The sequence below is a fragment of the Chiloscyllium punctatum genome, chromosome 2 (genome assembly GCF_047496795.1).
Source record: "Chiloscyllium punctatum isolate Juve2018m chromosome 2, sChiPun1.3, whole genome shotgun sequence".
In the NCBI taxonomy this organism is placed as follows: Eukaryota; Metazoa; Chordata; class Chondrichthyes; order Orectolobiformes; family Hemiscylliidae; genus Chiloscyllium; species Chiloscyllium punctatum.
Window position 1 is genome coordinate 92,847,240 of NC_092740.1, and position 19,522 is coordinate 92,866,761.

General features: G+C 38.8%; 1 protein-coding gene across 1 annotated transcript in view; it reads left to right on the forward strand.

The window, feature by feature from the left end:
- The window catches only part of ntrk2a (neurotrophic tyrosine kinase, receptor, type 2a), a 257,804-nt gene that overhangs the window by 13,715 nt on the left and 224,567 nt on the right, over positions 1-19,522 (forward strand). Inside the window, exons 2-3 of the mRNA XM_072585809.1 lie at positions 9,458-9,532; positions 9,628-9,699. Coding sequence (XP_072441910.1) covers positions 9,458-9,532; positions 9,628-9,699 — 147 coding nt within the window. The remainder of the gene's footprint in view (positions 1-9,457; positions 9,533-9,627; positions 9,700-19,522) is intronic.

The following is a 19,522-nucleotide window of genomic DNA, read 5'->3' on the forward strand; positions in this document are numbered from 1 at the left end:
GTACTGTCGCAACCCTTTTGAAAATCTGTTGACCTGTTCCAACTTTCTTTTCTGACTAACATTGTTTACCCGATAACCAATTGCTCCAATTTAAAATATTAAAATCCTTTAATGGCTGTGCTGTGGGCAAACATCTCCAAATCTTCTATGTCAAAAGTTCTTTGTTCCTTCAACTCTGGCCTCTTTCATTTTCCTTATACATAACCCTTACCCTGCACGTGGAACTCCCTTCCAAACAGTGCTATGAGTGTATCAACACCACATGGAATTCACAGAAAACGGAGGTCATGCAACACCTTTTGACCTTGAAGACAGTTAGGAATAGCAATAACTTCTGGTTTTGCCAGCAAGCCCACATCCCATGAAAGAATAAATATAAAAATTGTCTAAATCATCATTAAAATGTACCTGAACTTTACAAATTGCCTCAGGACCATCAGGTCAAATCATTTTCTATTGTGCATTATTCTTGTTCTTGTTTCATGGAGGATAGAAAAGAGTTGGTGCTGTATTGAGTATTCTGACATTTGTCAGCAGCTGCACTATGTACTTTGTGGTGAACCCATCCTGTGAACCAATAAGTCCTGAGGCAGCTTGAGGCCACAGTGGTCAGAGTAACCGATGATGTCCTGATCGGCTTATCCTCTGACAGAAGAGAGGAAATTTCGCTATGTGTTAAAAGGTTGGAATATATCCTGGGGAATATAGGCTTCCCAGACACAGTTATTTTGGTTTTGGCATTTTGGCTTTCCCAATATTTTTCCTACTCTGTCCATCTTTTCCAATACAGTGAAATTCTCACCCTTACTATTAGCATTTTAGAGTCCACCTTCCTTCTCATTGTCATACTTGTGGAAACTTTTACCCATCACCACCCATCTATTTTAAATAGAGAATCCATCTTCCTTCTTAATTTGATGGTAAATCCTTTTTTTCTGATTGGAGAATCTTCCTGGACTTTTTGGTGATATAACTGCTCCCTCATTTCCTTCTTAGGAACCTCTTTGCTTATGCAGTGGAGAATTTGTACACATTTAAATCCCTCCATCACAATGGATACTCAGCTCTATTAACTATACACTACACAGGACAGAATGCCCAATCCTGTCACTTTTTTTGCCATTTTTCTTTCTTTTATAATTTCCTTAATAAATCTCACTCCAACACCATAAACATTAATGATTAACAGTAGTTGCATATTGGTAAAAACAATAACTGCAGATGCTGGAAACCAAATACTGGATTAGTGGTGCTGGAAGAGCACAGCAGTTCAGGCAGCAATCTCCACGCTTCAGGCTCATTGCCTTTATTCCTGATGAAGGGCTTTTGCCCGAAACATTGATTTCGCTGCTCGTTGGATGCTGCCTGAACTGCTGTGCTCTTCCAGCATCACTAATCCAGTGGTTGCATATTACCAACTGCAAAACTTCTGTTACTCAAACTGAGATTTTAAAATCAAGACCACTTACTTTTATTCCAAAACATGAACATCCTCTGACAATCACATTAAAAATATACATTGTTTATTTTCTATTGTTTTAGCAAAAGTGTTACTCTTTTATTTAAATGGGCTAATGCCAATGTGAATATAGGAGGTAGAGATATCACATGCAAGTGTAAGTGCATTAAACACTTGACTGCTAATATCACAGTGATTTCCAGGTTGATAATGATTAAATGATTGCTAAGTTATCAATTATTGATCTCTACAGCAGCAAAGAAGAGTGTTTGAATTCCATCTCACCAGTCTGCAAAATAAAAAAAAACCCAACAGGTGTTTAAACAGATAATGTCACATATCTATGCAAATTTGCCTTATGGGAGCATCTTGACTAAAATCAGAGAAAATCAGTTTGTGGCAGATCCTCTGGTGATTACTTTCAAGGCTAAATTCATTATAGAATGTTTGCATTAAATATGTGTCATTGATTAGAATTGGTCTTCATAATTAATGACAGTTCAGATTCCTTATCTCAATGAAAAATGGGAAAGAAAACATCCATTTATAGATCTCCAAAACAAAGTCACCTTTGACTTATACTACACAGTAGTAATGATTAAATCCTAGGCAGAATCACCTAATTTTCCTATTTATTTCAAACAAGTTAGCATATTTATTAAAAAGAGAAAAAAGAACTTCAGATGTCTACACAAAATGCTTATACATGATCATTTCAAAGTGCATTTTCAAAGCAATATTACTTTATGAACAAAGTTCATGTTTCCTTTTTGGTGTGCATTATCTGCTTTTTATTCGTCTAGATTAAATCAGACGTTCAAATTGTCCAAATCCTTTTTAACCCTTTCAATCTAGCTGATCCTTGTCACATGATCACACAGTTTAACTTAATCAGTAAATTTTATAGTACAAGATGGAACCTCCCCTTATGATAAAATCATGAATTGGCTGCAAACAAAATGAGGTCATTTGATCTTCTGTGAATATTTATGAATAATGTGAATATGAATGATGAAGGAGCAGTGCTGCAAAAGCTTGTACCTCCAAACAAACCTGTTGGACTATAACCAGGTATCATGTGATTTTTAACTTTGTCCACCCTAGTCCAGCACCAGCACCTCCACATTATGAATAATGGTGAACTAAGCGAGGAATGTTAACACCAGAAGGTTAGACACCTTGTAAGAGTATGATCTAGAATCTGTAATAAGCATTTTGAAGTAATGCACAGACTCTCTATTGTGACCAACAATGTTCCTTAATTAACGATCTCCAAGTAACATATCCTATCCAGCAGTAGAGTGAGTTGCTTGTCTACTTTTCATTAAGTAAAGTTTGCTATTCCTGGCAGTTACTTTAGGGATTCTCTAGTCTAGTTAGGGTGCTTCTGCTAATTTCCACTGAAGCGAAGGTGGCTGTTTGGGAGAACTCTGCTGAGAAGACCTGTCATGTCTCTTTTAGTTTGAAAGTACCAATTGTAAACAAAGCATGTGGAAACTTCAATGCTTGTAGAGGAAGATAACTTTTTGTGTCAGTCTAGGATATATTTAAAACCAATTCCTACAACAATGGGCTACCCACCTGTGACACCTGACATCCTGTTTGATTTTTTATAACAATCAATCAATAAATAATTTTTCAGACTGGGAAAATCTATTCTGAAGGTGCATAAAGGGAGGTTTCTCTGATTCATAATTTCGGTCCTGGTTACTAAATCACAGATGACTACCAGTGGATATGAAATAGCATAGCACAAAGTAAATTGAAGTTTCTAATTTAACTCTAACTTTTCCTGAGTTGTCTTTGTTTTCCTGTGTTTCTCAGTGACACAGGTTGGGAGTGGGTGTGACTGTTCAGGGTGTTCAAACGCACCTTTAAAACTGCTATTTCCTCTATATAGACCATTGCTTCTTTCATAAAATAGAAACAGTGGACATTCTTCAGCAATAAATTCTGCAGTATAACTGGCAAATACCAACCAGCTGAGTTAATGTTGAAAACCATTCCTGGCATTGGTTGAAGTTTCTCATCTGTTCTGCAGATTATTTCCATGCTGATTTGTAACTTGCTGGAGGTGAGGTACGATATGGTTGTGATGAAAACAGAGAAAGTTGCTGCAATATTACTACCTTGTTTGACCCATTATTTGTTTCTGATGAAATACCTGAAAATGGCTAAGCCTTGCACACCACCATGAGGAACTCCTGCAGAGATATCATGTGGCTGAGTTAATTGACCTCCAACAACCACAACCATCTTTCTTTGTACATGATCATGGTGTCTTAGAAGTTGGCCAAGATGGATCATCCACTCTGCAATTATGGCTGAAGATGGTTCTAACCCTTTCACTTTGTCACTTGTATTAATGCTATGTCCTGCTACGACTGATGGTAGGAATGTTAATGAAGCTTGTGCACCCCTTTGTAGAATCACACAATCACAGAAGTGTTATGGCATAGAGAAAGGCCATTTGGCTCACCATGCCAGCACTGGCATTATGGCATTGTGATATTCTCTGCCTCTTCCCTCATGCTCTTGCATATTGTTTCGATTTAAGTAATCCTCTAATGTTCTCTTGAATACCTCAATTCAAAGTTCCTCCATCATACTTCCAGGCAGTGTTTTTCAGATCCAGAACACTTTTTGTGTGAAATACCTTATTCTCACTTTAAGTTTGCTATTCGCATGAAATCTGTGCCTTCTTGTTCTTGATGATTTTATCAGCAGGAACAGTTTCTCCCTATTTATTTTATTTAGCCCTGTCATGATTTTGAAAATTTCTATCAGACCCCCAGTTAGCCTTCTCCTCTGTAAGGAAAACAGTTCCAACGATGCAATCTATCTTCGTTTCTGAAGTTTCCCAACCCTGAAACTGTTTTTCTGCATTCTCGCCAATATGTTCGCATTCTTCTGATAATATGGCACCCAGAACTATACAGAATACTTGAGCTCTTACAAGTGTCTTGTATAAGCTCAGTGTACCCTCTTTTCTCTCGTACACTATGCCCCAATTATCAAAGCTCTGGATACTGTAATCTTTATTAACTGTTCTTTCTGCCTGTTCTGCCACTTTCAGTAATGCGCACATGCACCCAGGTGCCTCTGCCCTTAAGAATTTTGACTCTTATTTTATGTTACCTGTCCATGTTCTTTTTAGCAAAATGCATCACTTCACACTTCTCCACATTGAATTCATCTGCCAGCTATCTGTCCGCTCCATCAACTTGCCTACACCCTTTTTGTTTTAGTTAAATATTGTCCTCCTCACAGTTTACATTACTTTCAATGGTGCTGTTGTGCTGCAATGGTAGTGTCCCTGTCTTTGGGCTAAGATGTCTGTATTCAAGTCTCAACTGGTCTGGTTGTGTCATAACATGTTTGAACAGATTAATTAGAATTATTTACAATGCATCTGATTTTCATGTCATTGATAAACTTTGAAATTGTCCCCTACACCAATACTTATTTCACTCAGGAAAAAAAGTGATGGTTCCAATACCAAGTCCCTGGGGAACATGGCTACAAATCTTCCTCCACCCTGAAAAATATCCATTGACCCACTACTGTCTATTTCCTATCACTCACCTAATCTACTGATCTTTTTATTCTTTCTCACAAATCTGTTGTATGGCATTGCATCAACGGCTCTTTAAAAGTCCATATACATCCCATCAACAGCATTATCCTCAATGGTCCTTTCTATGCTATTTCAAAAAGAAATCTCCAGCAAATCAGTTGCAAATTATTTCCCCTTTTGAAATCTATGTTGACTCTCCGAATCAACCCGCCTTTTTCCTTGTGACTACTGATTCTATCCCAAATAATTATTTCTACAAGTTTCCCCATCACTGAAGTTAACCTGACTGGGCTTATCCTTGTAGCCATTTTTGGTTATAACATTTGTAGTTCTCCAGTCCCACTGGAGTCCCACTGAACCTAGGGAAGAATGAAAGATTACAGTCAGTGCCTTAACAATATTCACTCTCACTTCCTTCAGTGTCCTCCCAAGCCTGTCATCCATTCCTGGTATCTTGTCAACTTTAGGTATCAGCAATCAGACAATCCTAATCGATTTTGAGCCCTTCCATTAACACAAGTTTTCTCCTCTGCGACTGTTAGTTGCTGAATCGTCCACCACCACTCATGACTGAATGTAAACAACCTGCAGAGCTTCACTGTGATCCATTCACTGGTGGTCGAGTCACTTAGCATAATCTTATAGCATCTTACTTTAATCATTAAGAATTTTACTAGACCTGTGTTGTAGACATTCTCTTCACCTTATCTTTATATTTGGTTGGTGCCACTCCTGGTTTGCTCTCAAGCACTACTAATTAAGTGTCTAATGATGGCAATAAAACCATTGCTGATTGTCGGAAAAACCCATCTGGTTTCACTAATGTCCTTTAGGGAAGAAAACTATCATCCTTTTCTGGCCTGGCCTATATGTGACTCCAGACCCATAGCAATGTCCACAGACTCACTCTTAACTGCCCTCTGGGCAATTATGGATGGACAATAAATGCTGGCCTAACCAGTGATGCCCTCATCCCATAAATGAATAAAAAAAATCATGGTTGATCTCCTGACTTGATAACAGTGCTGAATGAGGGGGATGTCAGAACATGAGATTATCAGTTGTGATGGACTACACTTCTATTGCCGCTGGTAGCTTGCAGTGTGTCATGGGTACCCAATTTCTGAATCTATTCCATTAGAATGGTGGGATTGCCACCTAGTACAATTGATGGTATGCTCAGTATGAAGACAGGACTTGCTATTTGCAAAAACTGTTCACTAGTCATTTGTAGTGAAACTGACATAAACAGATATATTTGCAACAGGTGAATTAAGAATGACAAAGTCATAAAAGTTTAGTCTCTCATGTAGATTCTTCCAGAATCTGCCACAATTCCAGTCAGGCAGATTTCTCATTCAGGACTTAGTCATGCAATCAGTAGTTGTCCTACTGAGCCACTCTTGGTGATAGGCATTTGAATCGCCAACACCTAGGATGTTCTCTGGCCTTACAAACTCTATATTTCATTCAAGTATTGTTCAACTTGAACAGATACCATTTCAAATATTCTAATGTTGAAATATAGCAGGAAGTTTTCCCAAAATGCATGCAGTCACCAAAATCCAATAACACTCTTCAAACATCCGGTATACAAACTTAATCACAGTTTTAGCGTTATTTGCAATCAAGGATAGGTCAAATTTCTCGATAAAATAAAGTACCGCAGATGCCGGAGAAGTGAAACAAAAACAAAAATTGCTGGAGAAACTCTACAAGGTATTTTTCCCTCAATCCTAAAAGAAACATACTAGTGACTCCATTAGTAGCAAAACAAATTCCAAGCATTATACATGTCTCTCTGTTATTATTTCAGAAATTACGATTAGTCTAGCTTGGGCATGTGTTGTTACTTCTGGATAACATAAAATCTAATTCACATATATGCACAAATGCTGCAGAAATTCACAGAAGTGGAAGCATGAACAGAATTGAAATATGTAGGAATTCAAGTGATGCAGAGCAATGTTCCCTCTAATTTTTCTTTGCTGTGCAATGCTTTTTTTTACGACAGAGAGCTAGCAACAAAAACTATTTTAATAGCTTCAGCTGAGAACCTTTGATTGGTTCAGCTTGTCCTTGGGCCAAACAGTACAGTGGAAATGAATTATGATTTTCTGATTTCCACCTCTGTTTTCTACTTCACTGACAGAAGTTATAACTTGGGAATAAGGCTATTGATATCAGGTTAGTTCTAGGAGAGGAGTTGCAATGAGTAGGTATTACTTGGAGGTTTCCTTGCTCATGTTTGGTCTGATGCCTAGACACATTGTGGGATTTGGATTCATTGTCAAAGACCCCCCAGAACAACTCCTTCCCAATTGTATATCGTTGTGATGCCGCTTCTGGTGGGTTTGTTCTGCTGATTAGGCAGGACAGACCTAGAATGGTGATAGAGAAATCTCAGATGTGGGTGAATGGTGTGATTCTGTGGTAACTATGTCAGGCTGTTGTTTGACTAAGTTGTTGGACAACTGTCCCAATTATAAACATCTCCTCAAATACTAGTGAGAAGAAATATATTGCTTTGACTGGGCTGTGTACACCTTCATTTATTGTCTCCTTAGATTGATGCCAGCTAGTCCACAGACTTTATTCTTATTGTTTCTTGTAACAGTTTGCTACAATTAAATCACTTACCAACTCACTCCAGAAAGTAGTTAAGAATTATCCACATTACGGTTGGTCTGGAGTCAGGGAAGGCAATGGTCTAATGGTATTATCACTAGACTATTAATCTGAGACCCTAGTATTGATCTGGGGACCTTGGATTGAGTGCTGCCATGGCAGATGGTGGAATTTGAATGCAGTTAAATAAATCTGGGATCAAGTATCTAATGATGACCAAGAAACTGATGTCAATTGTCGAAAAACCCATCTGGGGTCACTGATGTCCTTTAGGGAAGGAAACTGCCATCCTTCTGTTGTCTGGTTTACATGTGACTCCAGACCAATGGCATTGTGGTTGACTCTTAACTGCCCTTTAGGCAATTTAGGAATGGACTATAAATACTAGCCTCACCAGCAACACCCTCATGGTGTGATTGAATAAAAATAAACATACCAGGCAGCCTGTACAGGACAGCAGGTTTCCTTACTAGTACATTATGGATAAAGTGCAATACACAACCCTCCGGTGATAATCTTTACAGTTTTAATCTTTGACTTATGGATTTGATACTTCATTTTGCATTGGTGAATATCCCCACCAATGTTTCCTCTAAGCTGAGTGGATGCATGGCTGTGTGGAAATCTGGATTGCTTCATGCTGGGGACAAACAGGTCACATGTAAGCAGCAGTCCCTGAAAACTGTACATATAAGAAACTGCTCAGCTTTATTAAAAGTGACCATGTATCGTAAAAAAATAGCATTGCACAGCAAAGGAAAATTAGAGGGAACATTGCTCTGCATCACTTGAATTCCTACATATTTCAATTCTGTTCATGCTTCCACTTCTGTGAATTTCTGCAGCATTTGTGCATATATGTGAATTAGATTTTATGTTATCCAGAAGTAACAACACATGCCCAAGCAAGACTAATTGTAATTTCTGAAATAATAACAGAGAGACATGTATAATGCTTGGAATTTGTTTTGCTACTAATGGAGTCACTAGTATGTTTCTTTTAGGATTGAGGGAAAAATACCTTGTAGAGTTTCTCCAGCAATTTTTGTTTTTGCTTCAGTTCTCTGGCATCTGCAGTTCTTTATTTTATTGAGAAATTTGACCTATCCTTGATTGCAAATAAAGCTGGAACTGTGATTAAATTTGTATGCTGGATGTTTGAAGAGTGTTATTGGATTTTGGTGACTGCATGTATTTTGGGAAAACTTCCTGCTATATTTCAACATTAGAATATTTGAGCACTCATTGGAATTTGAGATTTCCAGGTGGTTGCGCAGGGTTTATTTTTGGAAAACGGCTGTGGAAATAGCACCAATTTCAGTCCTGAGACACACATAACAGAAAAACTTACTTTATTTTTGCTTCATAACCTGATATCAATAACCTTATTCCCAAGTTATAACTTCTGTCAGTGAAGTAGAAAACAGAGGTGGAAATCAGAAAATCACAATTCATTTCCACTGTACTGTTTGGCCCAAGGACAAGCTGAACCAATCAAAGATTCTCAGCTGAAGCTATTAAAATAGTTTTTGTTGCTAGCTCTCTGTTGTATTATAATAAAATTACACTGTGCATTTGGTTACTGTTAAATATTTCCTGAAAAACAGTTTATATTTATATTTTACTTCCTTTCACTTTTAAAACTGTCTCTTATGAATGTTTTCTCTTTAAACTGTTTAGACTAAAATTGAACTAGTGACTGAGCAAAAAAAAATCAAGTTACGATCAACTAATAAAGTCCTCCATTAAAATAATTCGGGTAATTGCTAACATTACATTTTCTTGTTCAACAGCTACATTGCGAATCAACCCAATCTGTCAGGTATCAATGAACGCGACATGGAACCTTACACTGGACTGAGAAATCTGTGAGTATTTCCAACAATTTAAATCATTGTATTTCTTAGATACTTGAAAGCTATTCATGAAAAAATTATTTATTGAAATCTTCTTCATTTTCTAGAACATTGGTTAATTGTGGATTGACATTTATTTCACGACAAGGATTCCTTAATAACCCTCGACTTCAATACATGTGAGTCATGATTGTCTTTTTTCCCCTTGACAACTTTTCCTCTGCCAAATGTTGAGCTCCCTCTATCCTCCACGAGACCATTCATTTTTCAATACGCCCAAGTTCTAAGATAACTGGTTATGCCAATGTACTATCCCCAAGTGGTCATTCTTCATGACTGTGGTAAGATATTTGATAAATGATCATTATCTAGTTCTGAACCTGTTGTCACATACCAGTATTTTCAACTTGGATCAATGCGATTAAGGGTGCCAAGGTGCAGAGTGGTATCTGTGAAGCTGGTCCTCAGACTTCATGCCCTTTGCATCTCTTTACTAGTGCTTCCATGAATCAACTGTGACAGACAATCAAGAGAATGCCCACTCGAAATTCATGGCACCAACCTCTTTTTTGACAGTGGTTAATACATTTGAAATGTATTTGTTTGTATGGTTCAGTCCTTTTAAATGGGTATTTTCAATTTGACCAGGGCAGGTTGATAAGATGTGCATTCACCTCCTCCTTCAGAATAAACATGAATCCATCATTGCCGTTTTGATGCTGGGTCACTTGTTCTGCATTTCTAACAGTTTTACATTTTCTTTCTCGGACCAACATTATTTTTGGTATAACATTCAAAACATTGTACCAATACAATTAGAACACCCAAAATTTAGTTAGCTGGCTTATTGATTTGAAAACCTATTCTAAGGGCACAAACACTAAAAGGAGACCTATATAAAAGTGAATACAGCTCTGTACCTGTACCATTTTACCGAAGGAGAAAATCATTGGCTGATGATGAATAATCCTACAATCTGTTAGTTCAGACCCCTTTTTCTATAAATCAACTGCAGAATTACTGTCATGGGCGTTAGACCAGTTTTCCTAGATTTTTTAAACTACTTAGATGCATGCATTTGAAACAATTGTATTACACTTTATAGTGTGATAATATTTTAGTAATTATGCTACAATTTTAATATTTTCAGTATTAATAATGCCTCTGAAATGAATTATTTCCTACATATAGTTTCAGTATTTGCTGGAGTGAGTCTAATATGAAACAAGGTAAGCAATGTATGGCAAGGTTATAACATTTGTCACAGAGCCCTTCACTGTCAATCAATCTGTAACATTGCGTTTATAGGCTACATCATAGCACCACATTGCAGGTTGTACTATCCGTGTGGATCATTACTCTCACAAGCTATGAATACAGGCCCAGATCTTCCATTCAGGATTTCCAACACCAATTAGACAAATAAGATAGAATAAAGAACCGTCGATGCCAGAGATCTGAAATAACAACCTATATTGCTTGTAAAACTCAGCAGGTCTGGCAGCATCTGTGGGAAGAAAGCAGAATTAACATTTTGAGTCCGATGACTCATCATCAGAACTCAAAGTTGATATTAAAACTCCAAGTGAAGCCTGAGCATCCTCAAATAATTTGTGGATTCCTTGTTATTTATACCATAACTATCTTGATGCTCATGAGAGATGGACATAAGGACATCTAGAGCACTGGAGTGCAATATATTCTTGAAGATCATTCAGTCATTCTCAATGTAGTGAGTGTTCATTTTCACTAAACACAGATGACTCTTATTTTTCTTGGAGAGAGGATATCTCATAGCTCCTTATCTGAGTGAGAGACTTTGAGATGTTTCTGGGCCTTCATTTCCTGTGGGTTTCTGAGGAATAGAAATTTATATTTAACTTGAAATGATAACACAATGGTCACCGTCAATGCCACACATGGCTTTTGTTACATGTACATTCTTCCTCTCCCTTTGCCTAGTAATAACATAATTGATTAGATGCTAATGTCTACAGAGGGGATGTATCCAAGATGCTTTGTTGTGATTAGGGAAGTGGAAAACTGTGCTGGTAATTACCTGCTCATTCCCACACAATAGAGTCAGAGAGATGTATTTCTGCAAGAGAGTATCATTGCTGTTGCCTTGTGGCTAATCCTATCTTTTCCTGTGACCCCCTTCTTATGGCTGGTGATCTCTCATGTTGAAGTTGTGAAGAATGACTAACTTGTCTGAGTTAACCAATCAAGGAGAGAGGCCACCATAAAATTATTCCTAGCTTCATCAGGGTTGGTTATGGCAGGGGTGTATACATTGATGAGATTTGCCTGCTTGTGCTGTGCAGGGGGAGTTTCAACTTCATCATATGATCAATAAGACTCTTCTGCTTATATTTTTTGCCACTTCCTGTCACATTTTGATGGCTGTGCACTACCCTAAACCTCTGGTCTCTTGTTTCTTTTGATTTTTTAAGACTTCCCTTTAATAGAACCCCCTTCCAATTAATTAATCTGAAACATTATCTGCAACTGTAGTTTTATGATTCAGAGCTTTGAATAAAGTATGGAACATATAAGGACTCATGGCTTTGCTAGAACTGTAGGCTTCCCAATGGTGCAGGGTGTCATTACCTTGCAAGTGCAGCATGTTAATTGTACCCTCTTTCCAATATAAATGACTATTAAAACTATCCAGATTATTAATCCAGAGACCCAGGATAATGTTCTTGGGACCTGGATTCAGGTCTCGTCGTGGCAGATGTTGGAATTTGATGTCAATTTTAAAAAATCTGGAATTAAAGAATCTATGGATGACTATGAAATCATTGTCAGTTATCAGAAAAATCCCATCTAGTTTACTAGTGTCCTTTAGGGAAGGAAACTGCTACCCTTACCTGGTCTGGCCTACATGTGACACCAGATCCGCAGCAATGTGGTTGACTTGTAATGGCCCTCTGGGAAATTAGGGAGGTCTATATATACTGCTGAGACAGTGATGTCCTCATCCTGTGGATGAATATAAAAAAGTGACTCTTGTAATGTCTAACAAATGTGTGACCATATGCAACAAATCATGCAAATCAATATTTGGTACCTTAGTATTGCTCCCTGTCCTAGGTATATTTGAGCCATCAAAACAAACCAAAGAGTGATTGTTGAATGATAAGGGCTCCTTAATTATGGCATAGTTGATGACTTAGATGCACAACCCAAGCTCACATGCAGTACATGCAAGCAGTAAAAGCTATGGTGCTGTGATACAGCATACCAGTGGTGTACCGAAATACTATTTCCATTCCTGGAATTGCTTTGTAAGAATTCTGCAGAAATCATCAGAGTAGGTGTCACATTTTATTATGTGTGTTGTTATTTGTATTTTTAAAATATGTCAGTTCTTTGGGGTTTTCTGAAGTCCTAATGTGTGCAAGAGTAACTACCTTCTGTTTAACAGGAAGGGTCTTTTGCAGTTATCAAGGTGCAGTTTATTGTATACCTACGATCATTTATGGATTATAAGAATAAACTAGATATTAATACCATATTGTTGGGAGGACCTCGTCTTAGATTCATCTCCCATGAGATTCCTGTTTTGCTTAACCACAAAGTCCACCTGATACCGTCACAGTGGGTGGTACTTATTATATTTAATCAAGTGGTAACGCTTTCAGACCCATATTTTGAAACTCCCCAAGCATTTTTCTGTAATTATTGTTATACATTTGTTTATATAGTTTAATTTACCACTGCCCCATTTACCACACCAAACCATTGATTGGAAAATTCAGGTTAACTGGATGCTTAACTATCCTCCCTGATTATGTTCTCTTTAGACTTAGAAAATTGCTAGTTTGTTGGGCTGAAAGCAGTTGGGGTGCATGGTGGCTCAGTGGGTAATACTACTGCCTCACAGTGACAAGGACCTGGGTTTGATCCCTACATTGGATGACTGTCTGTGTGGAGTTTGCATGTTCTCCCTATGTCTGTTTGGGTGCTCTGGTTTCCTCTCACAATCCAAAAATGTGCTGGTCAGGTGAATTAGCCATGCTAAATTGCCCATAGTGTTCTGTGCATTAGTCAGTGATAAATATAGATTAGGGGAATGGGTCTGGGTGGGTTACTGTTTGGAGGGTTGGTGTGGACTTGTTGGGATGAAGGGCCTGTTTCCATACTGTAGGGAATCTAATCTAGTTGCTTTATGCTGTCTTCCTGTGGTCTAATGTTCTCTTCTGAACTGGAGGACTTTTCATCTGTTGTATTTCTGTTGAGAAGGATGTTATCTCTTCTTGAGCAAGTACTTTTTTTCTTTGCAGTATCATAAATCTTTAAATATTGACACCTTAATGCTGCCTTCTTGAAATTGGGTGTATTGAATCTTCATTTTGCATCGATGGGTTTTATTCTCAATCTGCATGTGCTGAAATTAAAAACGTATTACTTCAACTTGCTGATTGGTTTGGACTTTCATGTTCTTTCTCAGTGAATGAATTACTGGTGAATCTTAATTTGTTTACCTGTTCAAATTTATTACCTGAAGATTTCCTCTTGCTTAATGTGATACTAATGGCTGTTCAGGATTCTTCTTTGGAAGGTATTTCACTTGAACTTCAACCTTCCTAGTCATCTTGGTGTTTGGTGTGTGACTTGAACTTGCTATGACTAGTTGTTCACTGTGCTGTGCTGCAATCTGCCCCAATTAAATCCCAGATTCTCCAGTTGCTTCAAGTGAGATACAATGTCAGCACTGCCTCACCACTTGTCTTTCTTCTCAAAGTCTGTTAGTACTCGGAATCAGAACTTCCTTTATTTCATTATGCCGCATTGATCCTGCTTATGAGGTTTCTTTTCTCCACAGCAATTAACAAGTACTTCTAATGTCTAGTGTCTGCCCTACCCACAGCATTGATTAATCACTGCATCTTAGGAATTGAATGAATTCCAAAGACATCCTGTGCTCCTCCCCTTTGAACTGATCTGTGTTATTACTGGACCTCTGCTCCCTCACCATCTAAATGGTTTTCTCTCGAGTCAGGTCTTCTTTGGACTGCAATAAATCTGAGAAAGACTTGTCAGTAATGCCTATTGCAATCAGTCTAATGAATTATGATATTAATTCACTATTGTTACATCTCGCCACATCTGTAGAGACCATTAATAAAGTCATCTATGGATTTCTATAGATTCCTCTAGCTGCTGTATTCTTCTGTTTCAACTTATCCTTTCAACAATTTTGTTAGTTCTGAGCTTGAAGCAATTGACAAAGGCTTTCAGTACAGGTCGCTCTGGGATTTGGCTATATCGTCGCTGAAGAATTAAGGAACAGTATCTTGGAGAACGCTTACCTCTGTTGGCAATAACGTGATTCCAGCTGGGATTAGTTTGTGCGCCTCATTCTGCACATGTGCCAATGTGCATGCTGAAATCCTTGTGCCGTTCTGCGCATGCGCCAGTGTCCACGCATGTGCAATGTTGGCATCAGTCTTCATGCCACTCTGCGCATGCGCGATGTCAGCGCTGAAGTATCTGTGCCGTTCTGTACGTGCATGATGTGAACTCCAGTTTTCATGCTGTCCTGTGCATGTGCCGATATCATCAACTTTCTGTGAGAGGGACTGCACAGAGAGCAGCTTTCTTACATTTTTTAAAAAATGTATTGTGTTAAATTTACTTTTGTTTTGTTATTAATATGATTTCAGCCTTCATTCAGGCTGTGCTATACTTTTTGGGTGATTTTTGAGTGATCATGAGTGATATTTTTTGCTGGTCTGCCCCTAACCCCACTTTTCCCATAGGCCTCTTTATTTCTATTAAATGATCTTCTATTAAGTGAGGTATCACTGGAACACAATTATGACATTACAGGAGAAATACCCGTATGTCTTTAAATGTGTATTGTGCATCTATTATCCCTTTGGTGAACAATGTTATCATCTGTTATACTCTTAATGTATCCAAAAGTGTATTTACTTGTTCAGCTTCTGACTTAGCATCTATTTTAGAAGCCATTCTATATCTCAGTAATTGTTTTCTCCAGGGTGTCCAATGTTGTATTCTTTCTGGGCCTTCTTTGAAATTAAATTTTCCTAACAATACTGTTTCTAGGGTTATGGCTTCCTATCTTATTTTACTTAAATATTTTTATTTTGCTATAATGACAGTTCTCCAGCACTTTACTGCTGTTCTGCAGGATTTTCCTGCTTTTTGTGACTTTAATAGAGAATTCTGATGCTTTCGCTGCAGAAAGAGATGACCTCCTGCCTTTTGCAACTGAAATGGAGTCACCTCAAAAATTTCAGAATTAGACTAGAATGCTCACTTCTTTAAATTGCCGAATGCTTACCTGTTTTAAATGACTGGGCTTGTGACTTCCCCTGTTCTCTGTTCACATCTTCAAATCCCATGCTGACCATCATGTTGCCTGTTCTGCTGTTTTAAGTGTGTGTGGTGTGAAGAGACCCACTTTTGGAGCTAATGGGTTTTGTAGAATAAACAAAATGTAGTTTATTGCATCTCTGCAACTATTTGCAAGTTATAGGAATAGACTAAGTGGTACTACAAGAATTTTAGGAGCAATCAGCCTTAGGTCAATTTCTCATGAGGTTCCTATTTTACTCTCACCAAGTCTGCCTAGTATCATACTGTGTGGTGCTTATTGTATGTAATCAAGTGATAAACTTTTCAGGCCATGTGTTACAGTAGTCTACTGAAAGCTGTGAAAGCTGTCTTGAGGGGGCAGCCCTCACCACCAGTGACATGCTGAGCAGCAAGCAATTGCAATAGGAGGAGGAAAAAGACAAAGTGAGGAGGAAATCTGACCCCTTACTGTCCAGGTTGCCTCTGTGAACAATGCGTCTGAGTATGATACCAGTAAACACTACTGCAATCTCCCTTCCACCAACTGACCCATGTCTACTTTTCCTCGTGTCACTGACCATTGCAATGTCCATTTGCTCTCAAGGGAAAAAATAAAAGCTGACACTATGAGAACATTGGGAACATTCCAAACCAAATATATAAAGAACATCATGCCATATTGCACATGAAACTCAACTAATCACCCGTGTGCATTCTGACTATCTGACTTCCATGCATCATATCCTGGTGTTGCTATGCAAATTCCACTTCAGTGGCTATAACATGACTGGTGAAAGTTTGCTGACTTTTAATGTGGAGACTGCAGATAGTTGAAGGACAGCCTCGAACAACTGTAGCTTCTAGAAGGCTTGTGTTTGAACTGTAGAATCTCGGCATGATTCTCAGCAGTCTGGGTTATCTGGCTGACAGGCCAAAAGCAAGGTACTGGTAAAGCAACATGGAGTAGTCTTCCTGAATGAGGACAGCACATTTATGGTCCAGGGAACCACAGGCATCTCTCCAGTGTGATACATCAGCAATCTTAATAGCATGCTTGATCACATCCTGCAAAACTCAGTGCACTATAACACCCATTTGTGATGCCTAATTGTCCCCAGTTTCCATGATAGTAAGCAGAACTTGTGTGATAGTACTTCGGATCTTCAACTACAGCACATTGCTATTGGTTGGCTTCTGCTTGTGCTTTATTGAAAGCTACTTTTTGCAAGTGAATCTGGTCACTACTTGTATGCTGGAAACAATAGCCAGAAGGGAAAAAGCGAGGACTGCAGATGCTGGAGAAAGGCTTATGCCCGAAACGTCAATTCTCCTGTTCCTTGGATGCTGCCTGACCTGCTGCGCTTTTCTAGCAACACAATTTTGAGCCCTGGAAACAATAGCCTCCAAGTTCCGTGCAAAATCCTGTCACAATTTGGTACTGAACTCCTCCATGTCCTTGACATTGGCAGCAAGCTTTCTGACAGACTTCCCAACAAACTGCATATGCATCAGAATTGTTCTGTCGACTGCTGCATTCATTTGTTCGTCTAAGCACTCTGCAGCAGAATCCATGAGAACCTTGTTCTTTGTGAAGCTGAAAACTGCACTATCCTTAGCCCTTGTCCTGACTGTAGACTGTTTGTGTCAGGCATTTCATCAGATTGAAACCCTGCATGTAATTTATCCTCAAAGATAATGTTGGCATTTGAGCAGATGGCTGAGTGTGAAATGAAGTGTCAGTGCTATATTTTTGTTCTGTCTGTTCCTTGCTATTCCTTCACTGTCTGGTAAGGTTCCCCTTGTTAAATGAGATTCACATTGTTGCTTGGTGGTCAGTGATGGTACAGAAACCACCCATGATGATATCTTGACTACCTAATTCTGTGGAGAATGAACCCTTCTCTTCCTTTCAACCTCCTCTACACAGGTGGAGGGTCAGAAATTATGAGTTCCTTGGTGCTGCTCCTGGTCTAGTCCATTGGTCCAACAAGACCCTCAAGTCCAGTTCAATAACATTGTTTCTGAATTGAGCAAAGCAGGCAATCTAGAGGCCCAGTCTCTTGGCTATTGAACTGACATATGCAACACCCCTTGTAGTGATTGTAACGAGGTCAGCCAGGTGAACCTCAAAGAATATGAGTTCTCTGGTTGGGGCTGTTAATCTGGCCCAATCAGGGAGGCCTGGCTGACAGATTAAAGCAGAAGTGTAACATACACTGTTCATTCTGAGAGATAGCTCTGAGTGAGCTGGATCAGTGTCAAAGATGCTCAATGTGTAAATAAAGAACGATTTGATGATGGATACCAGCCTCTGTGGAGTTATTTCACTGGGAACCAGGGAATAGCATGCTGCTAAGAAATTCACTTGCAACAGTTGTCTTTGAGTTGAGGATAAACATTTCTGGCTTCATGGGGTTATTTGGAAAGCTTGACTCATCCAATCCTGCCATTGAAGACTGGGCCCAGTATGTGGAAAGCATTTTTTTTGGGCAAATGACATTGAGGCAGTTGGAAAGTAATGAGTGGACCTGCAGCTTCTTTTGCTTATTAGTAGCCTAACTTTCCCCAGATGCTAAAACCTTTCAAGAGTTGATGAATTTAGTTTTGGAATATTATAAACCCAAGCCTCCTCTAATTCTGAGATGCTATTGGTTTTACTCAGCAATTTGAGAACCAGGGGAATCTGCACTGGGAGTTTTGATGAGGTAAAGATGACTGTCAGAGGCATGAGATTTTGGTTTCATCCTTAAAGAGATGCTGAGAAACCATTTAGTATGTGGGATAAATGATGTAACCAAGCAAAAGTGCCTACTAGCTGAAGCCCAACAGGACTTAAAAGAAGCACTACCACTGGCTTTATCATTGGAAAATGTGGCAAGTGCAGCATGTGAGCTGTAGAGTATTCCAATGGAATGGCCACCCTCTTCAGTCCAATTGAACTTGGGGAACACCACGAATGAAGGCAATTGCATAGCTTCACTCAGGACAATCTTGAGCAGAGGAACTCGAGGTCAATCTGCAGCAAGATCCCAAAAACCATTTTGTTTCTTCATTATCTGGGCCAGCAAACCAATGCAGTTGCTGCCGGTATGCAGACTCAAGGCAGAAAAAGAGTTCCACTTGATCTAAATTGAGTAAGGGAATCTTACACCGGTATCCAGGAAAGTGCACACCCTGGAAAGTCCACTAATACATTTAGGGACATAAATTTAAAATAATAACAGAACACAAATACCTGCTAGATTTACTGAAAGACAAGGCAGTGTTGCCCATAGCTTCAGGATGAATTCAGCGGTGGGCTCTCATACAAAATGTGTATAATTACAAGTTGGAACACCATCTGGGATACAAAGTTACAAATTCAGATGTATTGAGTACTTCCCACTGGCAGATACAGTGCCAATGGTACCACCACTGTGAGAGTCCATAATGGGTTAAATTTTCTGGACACACTTCCAACCACAGCTAACAATATCAGACTTTAGCCAAAGAAAGATCCAGGCCTGGCAAAACTGAAACAACTGGTGGTTATGAGGGAAACAACCAGAGCTGAAACATTTTTGGGCCCAGAGAGGCCAGATCACAGTACAGGGTGGCATATTGGGAGGAGCAAGAGTGATTTTCCCGAGTAAAGGTCACTGCCAGATACTGGCAGAACTCCAGCAGGATTAT